The sequence below is a fragment of the Drosophila ficusphila genome, unplaced genomic scaffold (genome assembly GCF_018152265.1).
Source record: "Drosophila ficusphila isolate 14025-0441.05 unplaced genomic scaffold, ASM1815226v1 contig_436, whole genome shotgun sequence".
NCBI classification, from domain to species: domain Eukaryota; kingdom Metazoa; phylum Arthropoda; class Insecta; order Diptera; family Drosophilidae; genus Drosophila; species Drosophila ficusphila.
This window is the reverse complement of record NW_025064352.1, coordinates 846710-859401: the sequence shown is the minus strand read 5'-3', so window position 1 is coordinate 859401 and position 12692 is coordinate 846710. Positions and strand designations below refer to the sequence as shown.

The 12692-nt window shown below is 39.3% G+C and overlaps 1 protein-coding gene across 1 annotated transcript in view; it reads right to left on the bottom strand.

Moving 5' to 3' along the window:
• LOC108101364 overlaps positions 1 to 12692 on the bottom strand; it is a 57150-nt gene that overhangs the window by 22463 nt on the left and 21995 nt on the right. The window contains exon 2 of the mRNA XM_017205675.2: positions 11412 to 12095. Within this exon, the coding sequence (XP_017061164.1) occupies positions 11412 to 11481 (70 nt within the window). The 5' untranslated portion in view covers positions 11482 to 12095. The remainder of the gene's footprint in view (positions 1 to 11411; positions 12096 to 12692) is intronic.

Sequence of the window (12692 nt, the reverse complement as noted above, 5' to 3'; positions counted from 1 at the left end):
TTGGCCTCGATAAAGAGTTTACTGCGCTTTTTGCTACCAAGTCGGCCCGGATAGTTCAGTCGGGATTATTATTATGCATAAAAAACGCGTTAATATGAAATTTATGTTTGCCGCCATTTCATTTTTTTTTGCGCTCTTGGCCCCGTTAATGTGTCACAAAGTCGTAACCTGCGTTTTACTGTTTAACATCAACTGAGCTCAGTTCAGACATGGAATAACTTTTAGTCGTTCGGTAAAAAATGTTTAATATTTCATTTTAATGCCAGCATTTTTTTCGGGCGCCGCGTAATCGTCATAATTCTGTGAAATTTATGTTGATAATTTCAACGCAAGTGATTAATTTTTTTCCACCAAACAGATTAAAATCGCCTGTATGAATAAAGATCCTTTGAATGGCTTAGGCTAATGAACCGAAATAAATTACGATATTTATCAGCTTACCAGTTTTATAAAAAAATTGAGATTTAAAATTAAACGAAATCCGTGAAAAAATTGAACTTAATTCAACAGATATTTAAGAGGAAATGAAAGAGCATTCCATATTCCATATAATATTCCATATACCAAACTTATCTGAATCATTGCTACTTTAATTTGAAACTATCTTTCCTGGCATATTACTTACGTCTTGCGAAACAATTCTGTTTAAAAACATATAAGCTACGCCATTGTAAGACAATGAAATAAATTTAAAATCACTTCGCTGGCTTTCTGCTCTTGTTTGAATTTCTTCGAATGAAACAAAGGAAAAGCAGTCGCGTTGCCCATAAAATGTTAATTCAGCAGAAATTGTATTGCAGGCTGATGCATTTTTAAGACAGATTCTGGACCCGCATGTATGTACCTATGTATGTGGGAGCAAATACAAATTACGAGCAGTAATTTTGAGCAAAACGAAGTGCCGAAAATTTCATTAAGGCTGCAAATGAAAAAGTAATTACAAGCAATTATAAGAACGTCCATTTCACACATGCATCCACGAGAACAAGGCAAAAAAAATAAAATATATATATAAGTGAACTGAAAATTATAGCAAACTTTTGCGCTTCAAACTTTTGCAAGCAATTAAATATATTTGTCACTTCAGAATGGCTGACAAGCCAAGACCCAGCCGAAACCGCAACAGAATCGAGTGGTGCGGGTGGTGCGAGTGGAGCGAGTGGAGCGGGTGGTGCTGGTGGTGCGGGTGGTGGAGCTGTCAAACATTAAACTGAGCCACATCTCCGGAACAACTTCTAGCCAGCTCCCGGCGAATGCAAAGAAACCTTCGACCTCAACATAAAGTTGCCCAGTAACTGGCACTCGTGACAAGTTCCACCGAAGTTTTCTTTTCTCCCGCCGCCTGCTGTGCTGCATTTAGCTGCAGTTGTGGAAATTTATAAAGTTTTAATCATGTGAGGCATTAGCAACTTCGAGTGCACACATCAATCAAGACACAATAAGAGTGCAATGCATATTTATTTCAATATACACACGGGAATGTTATAGGAAGAGCGCTTAAAGTATTTAAGGGAAGAACTTCGATCATAAATCAAAAAGGAATTCTTAGTCAAAGTTAAGATAAGTCGAAAGCACTGTGAAACTTGAGGTTGAAGCGAAACCATAACCAAACCATTCGGGGTTTCTTCCTTCATCGTCCCCGAAAGGATCCCCTTCTCTTTTTCTGTTTGGTCGATGAGGGTTTCCAGGAGGGACACTCCGGATGCAGCCAAGTGGAATCAATTAATCTTTGCTCGCAAACATTTGCCAGTGGCCCCGGCCGAAAAAACAACACCAGCATGCTGACATCTAAGGAGTCCAAGTGCGAGTCCGAGTCCAAAAATATGTAACCGGGTGGCATTTCCGTTCCCCCAGCTCCAAAAGCTGAGTGAAACGTTTCAAGAAAGTGCAGCTTGCAGCCATGAAAAATGATAAATTTCACTTTGTAGCGCCCTCCGGACAACCCCTCCTCCTACATCACCCTTCCTTCACCCGAAAAGGATCCTGCCTTCCCGATGCTATTTTATTATTTATCAAGCTTATTACGAAAGCAGCAGCATCCACCAGGGAGGACGGATCCTTCAGCTACAACTGTGCAAGTGTGCAACGCCCTGGAAAGCCGGCTTGGGATTGCCGAAGGGGGTTGGGCGATTGCCGCTCGGTTTGATATTGAAAAATTATTGCTTTTTATGAAATAGTGTCATAAATTATTCGTAATACATTAACAATTATTTAGTAGTTGTTTGCCTCTCCAGCTCGCCGGCATCTACTCAAATGTGTGATATATGGCCAGTACTTACTCAGGCGCGTCTCGACACACAGGAGCGCAGAAATTAATATTATTTTGCAATCAATTACCCGAAATGAGAAACGAGAAAGGGCGGTGAAAGTGCAGAAAAACTTTTAAGGGAGATATGGATTCAATTTGAGATTAGAGCGCACTTTTACAAAGTGGAGTAAAATACAATTTTGAGTAAAATTACATAGCGTATTTAAATAAATAAATATCGTAAATTTGTGTATTTAAAAGTATGCAACATCATTTAAATCTTATTTTTTATTTACTGAACATTTTTGCCAAACAAACGATTCTAGCCTAGTTTAATGTGTATTTATAAATATCACATATAAATAAATAAAAAATATTTAAAAATATATTTTCCTTACTGTTATTATTGATCTTGCCTATCTGAAAATAGTTTCCTGCTTTACAAGGCATAAACAATAAGTTTGACGAAGAACTCTAAAGTTAAGACTACTTCACTATGTAGCAGCATCCACACTTTGCAATAAGCCGAAGATTAATCTTGAGCCAGACTTTATGTCACATTATGCTTCCCCTTTTTGGCATATTTACATCGACAAGGGAAGCCATCAGGCGGGTAAACACCTACCGAGTCTCCTGCCCAGGACACTTTTATTGATTTATCACGTCTGGCGTGAGTTATAATTGGATGCCACGCGGGTGCGGCTCTGGGTGGATCCAGGGGGAATCTGGAGGGGATCTGGGTGGATCTGTCGCCCATCAAGTGCAAAGTCGAGCCGGAGCAAGTGACGTATCCTGGGCAGATTTATGACATCTTTTACGAGTGCCGCCGCTTGGCTTCTTAAAGCCGTTTTGGGTGGTGCAAATTGTGTGATTAGCTGATGAAAGTGTAATTAAATTTCTGAGGCGGCACTTTGAGTTCTCCTCGCGCCGAGTGATTTATTTGCAAAGCGGCGTATAAGATTGCTTAAATTTATTAATTATGCGTAATTAATTAACGCGCCAGTGGTGGTGAGAGATGCTTTTGTGTGAGGACAGCACTAAAGCTGTGGCTTAATTCCTATGTGTGAGCAGCTGAAATAATTGTTGATATACTCGATGCTCCATAACTAATCATCAACGTTCAACAAAGTTTTGAAAATGTGGAATTTATTTTGGCTTACGCAACTGGATTGTTGCACCGAAAAATATGCCTGCGCTTTTGGCAATTTAATACGAATATTTTTGACTCCACAAAAACATTCAGACATTCGCATAATAACTGCTTTCATTTACAGATATACTCCGCCGACATATATACTCTTGATGCCATTCAAAACGTTAGGGAGGCCTGTGAAAATATCCCTTAGTCACACAGCATGACGCAATATTTTAGGCAAACGATTTTTAATCATGCCCTCGGCGTCTAAGGAAAGCAAATACTCGTGAACAGACAGGGGTTTCTGAAATTTTCGACCAGCCAGAAATTGTTTACCATGTGTCTGCGCCAAAATAGTTATCAAAATACAAACATATTTCGGTGAATGCAATTAAAGGGGGAAAGATGAATCCCCTCCATTGCAGCATCAGTGGGAATACGGATCTGTGTGGTAGGAGCTCCAATGGCAGTGTTCAAGATATGAAGATAGCATCCATAAGAGGGAAAACTCAACCCATTACCCGTAATATTACACACATTTGCCTACAAGGGGGGAGTCTCACTCCATGCGGAAGCACTTCAGGAACGGGAGGAGCTTCCTAGACCCGGCACATATGCTTATAATGGCATTTCGCAACTGCCACTCAACCGCCCATCCACCAGCAACTGCCAGCCATTCACCACCAACCAACTACGTCCGCAGGGCCAACACCACGAGTCCTCGCTCCCGTCGAGTCCTCATTGTTGTCGCCGATGTTTTCTATTGCCGGACTAGGAGTTGATCGACAAGTACATTGACTTGACTTTAGTCGGGATATTCTTAAACATATTATACAAGCAGCTACAACTAAAGGTTTTACTGCCTGCACCAATTTTTTTGTATGAATATACTTCCAAATCAAGTTTAAATTGATATTTCTAGAACTGTATCTTTTCCTGGGAGCTTATTAAAAAAAAATATTATATTTAAAGTCAATCGGATAGATAAAACCAACACTGCTATATTCAATTTTTAGTTATAGCTTACAATTATATTTCGGACATAATTAATTTTCTTTTTTAAAGTTTTTTTCATATATTTTTTACGAAAGCGTATTTTTCATTCACTGTACTCCAGTTTGGTTTTTGTTGCCCTTTATCCGACCACTTTCTTTTCTCTTTCTCTCCCGCTGTTTTTCCCTTGTTATTGTCATTTATGTTGCTGCACTTTGTTGTTGTCGTGTCCGTGAGTCGTGTTCTTTAATTGCGCCCTTTGCAGCAAATGCTGTTAACACATACGCTCACACATACACAGAAAACGAGTCCGGAAGTCAATGACTTTTTGCCGGCGAATGTCGGGCGGTTAAAATCCAAACAGAGACGTTACCACTAGCTTAAGTAAGGCCCAACACGGCGCAATTGCTGTTATTGCCTTTGCGGATAACACGACCTTCGGCACTCTGGGGTTAAAACACGCAAGCGGGCAAAAAGGATGTGACCGGGACATTAAGTCATTTAGTTTTATTAGTTACATCGCGCCCGGGCAGGCTGGGGTTAAGCATATGGGTTAATTGCATAAATTAAAGCCGCATGAGGCGGCCATTTAAATTATTGCACACCGCGTGTCCGTGGATCGGAATAAAAAGGGAAAACAGCACGACGTCGGCGGGCATAAATCATTGTTGGCAATTTTAAATTGGCTTTCTGGGCCGACACATTCCGCTTTCGCTGCCGTTGCGGCTGATGTGGCTCCTGCTGGCCAGGATTAAGGCCAGCCCGAAGGAGTTCCCGGAAAGGTCCCAGAGAGTCCGTGTATGCCAAGGCGAAGCGAACGGAAATTTAACAAAAATTGACTCAGTTTCATTAAGCTGGTAAAAAAGGGCAAGCTGCAGCCAACAGAACCATATAAGGAAAAAGAAAAAAATTGGTAAGTAAAAACGATAAAAACAAAGTGCAAACAAAAGCGAACACGGAAAATAAAAAACCCAGCATGGCTAAGTAAGAATTTAATATCGAAGCACCTGGAATTCTCGATAATCAAATAGTGCTAGTGCGAAGTTTTAATAAGTGTGAAGAATTTAAAAACATTTTTTTTGCCATTATTCACACCCATAAAATTTGTAGATTGCAATGAAAAATCCGTATCACAAAACTGAACCACAAGTGTAATGCAAAAGCTTTATTATTGATGTATAAATTTACTCATTCTTATATGCTCAAATTATTTTTTATCAATCAGTAAATTTAAATAGCTGCCAGTTAGGCGGATCAGCGATAAGCAGTAATTCTTTGCCTGGCAAGGACATCCCGAAAATAGTGTAACCCATCAAACTTTCCCATGTCCAATCGAAATAAGTTTTCAGCAACATTTTGGAAAGTTTACCAAACACTTGAAGGCGTCAGCCCGCACAAACAGACAGCCACGCAATTGCTGTCAATTGTAGCGCGGAAAATATGCAACACAAAATTATGAGCGGACCGGGAAAAGTTTTCCCGAAGGCGGAAAACCGTCGGACGGAAAACGTCTTTGGACCCGAGTTCGATCAAATCGCTTTCCTCGAAAGGGACGATGTTGTTAAGCTGTCCAATGCCTTGATTGATGAGCATGTCATGAACTTATGACATTGATAGTTATAAATTATTATTATTTCGTCGTTGTGCTCTTGCCGGGAGCAAAATGCACGTCTGTGTTTTTTTTTTTTGCTTATCGGGGCACCCAAACATTTGACAACTAATTGACATTTAAAGTGAGCACAGGAAAAATGAGCCGAATACTAATGATTGCTCTTTGGAGAGGTCACTGAAGTGATGAATCATTTGGCAGGCGAATGAAATGTTTTCTATTTTTACCTAATGTAAAAAAAGAATTATGTCTTAATTATTTATATTAATATCTATTTACATGAACATTATTAATAAACTCTTCATTTATAGAAAACATTCTTTAGGAATGCCGTTCATATTTTGCAGCAATATTTTCTTTTAAGCTTCAAGACAATTTAAACTTTCTTTTAAAGTCCTAATGACCAAACACATTTTCTATTTTCCGTTTGTTTGCAACTCTGCTTTGTCGCATTGCCATTGTTTTTGTTGCTGTTTATCATTTTGGCATCTTCATCGCTGTCATTAGGCGCACATTATGCTGCCCACCTGCCATTTCCAGGACCTCCAAGGATCCCCTGCCTGTTGCCCGTTGGCCGTCTGCCCACCTGCCGTTTTATAAATGTTTTGAAAATACAAGGGGCAAGTAAAACGAAAGCAAACACTACACAGTCATAGTCCACAGGAAAAAAACCTTTATGAAGAGGGAAATTTGATAAATGCCTCTTGCGGGTTTATTTAATGTGTGCCAAGTGCGTTCATTGTGTGAAATCATAAAAAAATAATAAAAAAAAAAGGAAAATAGGAGGGAAACGATTGCGGGAGGTTTGCGGTTTGTCCAAGTCAGGGCCATTTTTTTTATTTAAGTCCATGAGACCCTTTTATAAAAGTTACAAACTTGGTGTTTCGTCGATTTTTTAAATAGATCTAAATAAGGTTAAAGCGTTTTAGACAACTAAAATTAAATATTTTAAACTAAAACTAAAATCTACATTTAATATTCAATAAAAGGTATTGTTAATGCTTTTAAAGCTGAGATTTATTTTGATTAAGCTGACATCTACTTAAAGCATATATTTTGGGTGCCTTAAAGCGGCGGAAAACACTTGCTCACCGCTCGAAATGAAATTAGCATTATTCAAAATATTTCCACAGCTATGAATATGCAATGTGGAATTTTGGAAACACGTTCTATGGCTTTGTTCAACAGCTCGGTCGAAAACTCGGGCATCAGTCGTGGAAAGCAATATTGTATACCGGATATATATTCATTTTCATGCGTCACATTGGCCACATATGACATCACGATAATGATGACGGTGTTGATAATGACGTTCCCGGTGCTATCAATTCCATTAGCAGCTTTCACTTGCCTGTGCGAAAAGTTTGCTTCGCCCCTAACCAAAATATTTCGCATAATTTCAAAAGTCAACATGAATAACTATGTATGTTAGACGGAGTGCTTGACGTATTTATATTTAATTTTTACTGCTCAATTTTCTGAAACTTTGGAGACTAGCTCCTGCTATTTTGCCACTATTTCCGCTGATTTGAGCGAAAAGTTTTTTATAATCCAAATTATGGCTTTCAGTAAAATTTTATGGCTTTTGATGCGAGATTAAGATTGGCATTGATATGAAATGTTGGTTGAGAAGCTTTTAAAGCATAAATTGTGATACATGTTTATGAAAGATAGGTCAAGTTTTATATTTGACAGAACAGAATGATTTAGATCTTTAAGAACCCGTAAACTGTTTCCCGAAAACTAATTTCGCAATCCAAACAAGTACACTTACTTTTCCTATTTTAGAGCCTAAATAAATATTTTATTTGGAAGGAAACACATTTCCGCTTTTATAATTGGCGGTTCAACTACAATCATGATGTCGGCTTTGGTGTTGAACCCTCTGTAATTTGCGCACTTTCATTAAATTTACCTCTTGTTACAATACACATATAAATTTCATTTTTTGTTTGTATTGGCCATTGTTTTTCCCAGCCGAGGCACGCCCCTATTGTCTGGCCACATTAGCAGTTGGTCCAGTGAGCCAACAACACCAGCCAGCAGAAAGAATAAAGCATTTTGCTTCCTGCAAGCGAACTTAATGAAAATAAATCTGAAAAAATATAAACAAAGGAGAGGCGTCGGCAAAGTTAAGGGTAGCAGGAGTCGTTGCTCACAGGTATATTTTGTATGGCTTAAAGTTGGAACTCGGCTCGGGGGATTCTTGATGACGCATTCAACAGCTTGGAAGTAATAGACCCTAACAAACAAACCAAACAAAAACGATTCTCTGGCCAAAAGAAGGGCGCTGGCCTTAGAAAATATAGCGCTAAATAAGAGCAGGGGAAGCACCAAAGAAAAGAAGTCCAGAAATTAAAGGAGGACATAGAACTTAGCCGGCGAGTTTCTTTTTCAACTCGAGCACAATTACGAACTACTTGGAGCATATGATATGCGACTTTCCGCGAAGCTGCAAAAGGAAGTAATTGTTTTGTAGGCATGTTTTACACTTAATTGTGCTAATCAGGAAATAATTTTAAAATGGTTTTTCTTAGAAAGTATGTGTTAAATTTGACATTCTAATGGGAAAACCAATGTAGAGACTGGGAAGTTATTTTGAATTTAAAATTTTTGTTCAGATCTTTTGCTGACTTTATTTAAGGGAAGATATTTTTAGAGTAGCTCTCTGACATCTGACCCACTTAATATGCCTCAGGGAAGCCAAGCATTTTAAATCAATTACGAAAATTCCACGCCCAATCTTTCAATCAATCAATGTGAATTGGTTGGCGTGGCTTATTTTTTTCTCGTTCACTTAATATTGAATGCCATCAATAACAATAATTTTCATAAATATGATAAGACATAAATCACAAAGTAGCAGGCGCCACAAAGTGCCCGGCCAAGGGTCTGGATTTTAGTCCTGCCATCAGGACCCTCCTTTGGCATGGTGACCCCACCACCACCCCTCGTCTGCAATGTCACTTGGTCATGCGAGGCACGCGCTCCTCTGAGGACAACAACAACGGGAAAAAAAGAGCAAAACCATGGAGAGGATTTCCCTTTGTAAAGTCGAAACTCATATTCCCTGATGTTATAAAAAATGCTCATGAGTTCACCTTACAATTTTTTATATGTCCTAAGCTTTATTTTAAAATTAAACACACATTTTATAAATTTCTTAATTTTTGTAAATTTAACTATATTTTGTTTAACTATAGGATATATCCTAAATCTCTTGAAACCAGTTGATTGGAACCAACAATTTTTCTTAAGAATCTTTCAATTTGCAATTAATAAAATATATATGATTTTTTTCCCACTGAAAATTAGAATACCCTTTCTTCCAGGACATAAAAAGAGTCGCTAAGCAGGATCCCGCCCACTTGTGGGTGAAAGGTGGTGGGAGTTGGATGGGTGGTTAGGGGGTTTCCTGCAGGACGCGACAACGTCACGCGGCGTTGTCATGGCGCAATAAAAATAAAAATCTAATTAGTATGCCGTTGACAGTTTAATCGTGATTACGCTGGCAAAAATGTCAGCTAAGCGGAGCAAGCGCGGTGGGTGGCTGTTGGTGGCTGTGGGTGGAGGGTCGTCAGTGGGTGGCAAGTGGGTGGACGAGGCAAAGCGTCAACATCAACATGCCAACAGTTGATTCCCGGCTTTGTTGTTTCTGCTCTTGGACGTTGAGCTTGGCATTTCCGGCAGACGCCACATGCATCGCGTGCGTGTCACAACAACAAGTGTGTGTGTGTGTTTGTGAGTAGTCGGTACACGAGTGTGTGTGTGTGTTGGCGGACGTGTGTGTGGGTGTCAAAAGTTTAGCACTGAGAATCGCCCGCCGGTTCGTTGCCTGATTGCCGAGTGGGTGGCAGCAAAACGCTAAACAAAAATATCAGAAATTATAAGCCAGTTTGGGAGAAGCGGAACAAAAAGAGAACGAGCCTGCGAGGTAAGACAAATAAGTTACTGACACTATTTTAAATATTTAAAATCTTCTACTCCCCAAAAATATTTCAAAATAAATATTGATAAAAGACTATTATAAATCAAATGATTCAGAAATTCATTTACCAAAACTTTAAATATTCAACTCGGTAATCATTATTTGGGTAGAACTCCAACCAAACCTTGAAACAGAACAAGTTTTGAAACCCACCTCGCAGTTTTAGTTTTGGGCCTTGTTTTTAAAATGTGCTTCATGCCCAGACACGCCGAAATAGGAGGCCCGCCTCAATGCTGGCCATTGAAATGCGTGTCTAGTGAAGGATTCGCGGGACGTGATTGGAAGTTTTTAGCAGGTCTCGTCGCCGTTTCCTCTATTTTGGATGTGGCACGAGTGGTTGTGCAGCAGACGACTAGTCCACATTCCAGCCAAGAGCATGAGTCAAGGGACGAGTGCGAATTAAAAGAAAACTGAAGTGTAGATTTTGCCCAGACCGGAACAGGAAGTGCCAGTGATGAATTGTCCTGCATCATCAGTAGGTTCTGTGCGTTTAAAGGCGGCTTTTGCAATTTGCCGGAAAGACTTTCAAGTTCAGCTTACATCAGTGCTCGAGCCTTTCAGTTTTTAATATAAAATGCCGGGGATTTATGAGCGCCCTTTTTACAACTTTATTACGCCCCAATCTCACAATAAACGGAGGGTGGGAGTTGGGAAAGTCGACAAGCCAAAGGAATATGAAACGAAATTAAAGCTGCCGGAAATACAGACAAAGCGACAACTCATTGCAGCAGCTATTCTGCCCGGAGTGTCAGACGAAGATGACTGGAAAAAGTCCGGAGAAAAGCCGGAAAACTGAAATTAAATCCGAGTCATATTGCATTCGGGGGAGGGACGTGAAGAGTGACAAACCAACCAAGTTGTACGCCCGAGCGCAAATATTAATTTTAAATCCAGCAAAAGTATAAATATGAAATCCTTTTTGTAATGAATAAAAAGCTGGACATTTTGACGTGCAGAGAAAATTGTAGGCCTTTGCAGTAGGTCGTAATTAACAAATATCTACCAGATAATTTTTTGTGATATTTTTTTTGGAGATGGAGAATACTATTTAATTATTCACACCTTAATCAACCTACTCACTCATTCACATAAATTTGGTCTATTGCTGCTTCTGTTCGGAGCCTAATTTAATTTGTTACGGCGCTTAAAAACAAACAAAAAATGAAGTACACGTCCGGAGATGAAACGATTTCACAAATGCTAACCACAAACATAATTGAACCGCAAATACTGTGGGTAGAGCAGTCAACTTGCGGGTGGCAAATTGCTGGCCCGTTTTGAACGCAACATGACATAATTTTCAATTAATAATTCAGGAAAACTGTGTGTTCGAGCATTTAATTTAAAGCTCAAATGTGGTCAACTAGCAAGGGGTGTCACATTTTAAATACGTGATGAGGGCGTGACAATATTTGATATGCGCTTTAAACAAACTCACCTGGCAAACTGGCTATGTAAACAGCGGTAATGATGAAGAGTCTTCGTAATTTAAGCGCTGGCTTTTGCATTTTGCTTTCGCTTTGCCCACAAATATGATTGTTTATTTATAAATCAGTAAATGTTTTATGTCGCGGTGCCCTTCGCCAACGATTTACGGTCATATATAAGCAATATCCGCTATCCAGACCGCAGAAATCAATTTTTACATTCGCTAACTGGTTTTGTCATCCTTTTGTTTTGCTCTGCGCTCAGTATGTGCAATTTCCTTTTTTTCGTCGCTTGATTGGTTTTACTTTTTGCTCTATTTTGCGGTTGCATTTAATGCATTTTTCATTCAACGCTCCTGCTTTCTTTGGTTTACCAGTCAGCCACAATTAGCAATCTGCACAGTGAGTCGCATTTGTATTCGGACCTGTGCGCCAGTGCCCAGTGCTACTGCCTTGCATGTGAAATTGTGTAAATACGTACGGGTTAGCTGCATTTCTCATTGAACTCGATTTGGCTATTTGCATTTTTCATATCCCTTCTGCCTCTTTTGCATATTCATTTCCTGTTTTCCACAATTTTTCCACTTTGCTGCTATGTATTTTATATGACTTCGATTCCCTTCCAGCTCTTCCTGCATGGGGATTTCACAATGTTGCCGGCTGATGATTGAACTGAAGTCGGCTTCCGAATCAACCTGAAAAATGTATGAGTAGACGGGGAAAAAGGATTAGACCCAGTTGTAAGCTAAGGAATTTTGAATTTATTATTTCCTTAATCAACTCAACTTCTTCGGTTTTTAGAATTTATGTTGCTTAGCAGCTTTTAAAATAACAACCTTATTGGGTTGCTCGCTTATTAGAATATATTACATGTATTAATAAATACCTTGGGCTTAAGGATTACAAATATTAATTAAATATTAAATATTACAATTTTTCTCTATAGTTCTTTAAATAATAAGATAACTTTATCGCATTAGCCTAATCAAATATTTTTCAACTTGCTTATCCGCTTTCGAAACGCTTTCCTGTCTTGACAACTCCAATCACCATCAAATTCAATATCCCCGCCAGGATTTACCGCCTTTGAATCGGCGAATCCTGTGGGTCTAAATCATTGTCGGACGCTTTAAGCTGCATTGGCTTTCGGAGTTTTGGGAAAACAAAACACACGCACAGTGCATTTTCCAACTGATTTGAAAATCCAAAGTTGCCCATTAGCAAACCAAATACGCGCAGTTGCCACCGCAAAAAGGGGGCGTGGCTGAGGGCTGAGACTTTGGCGCCACACG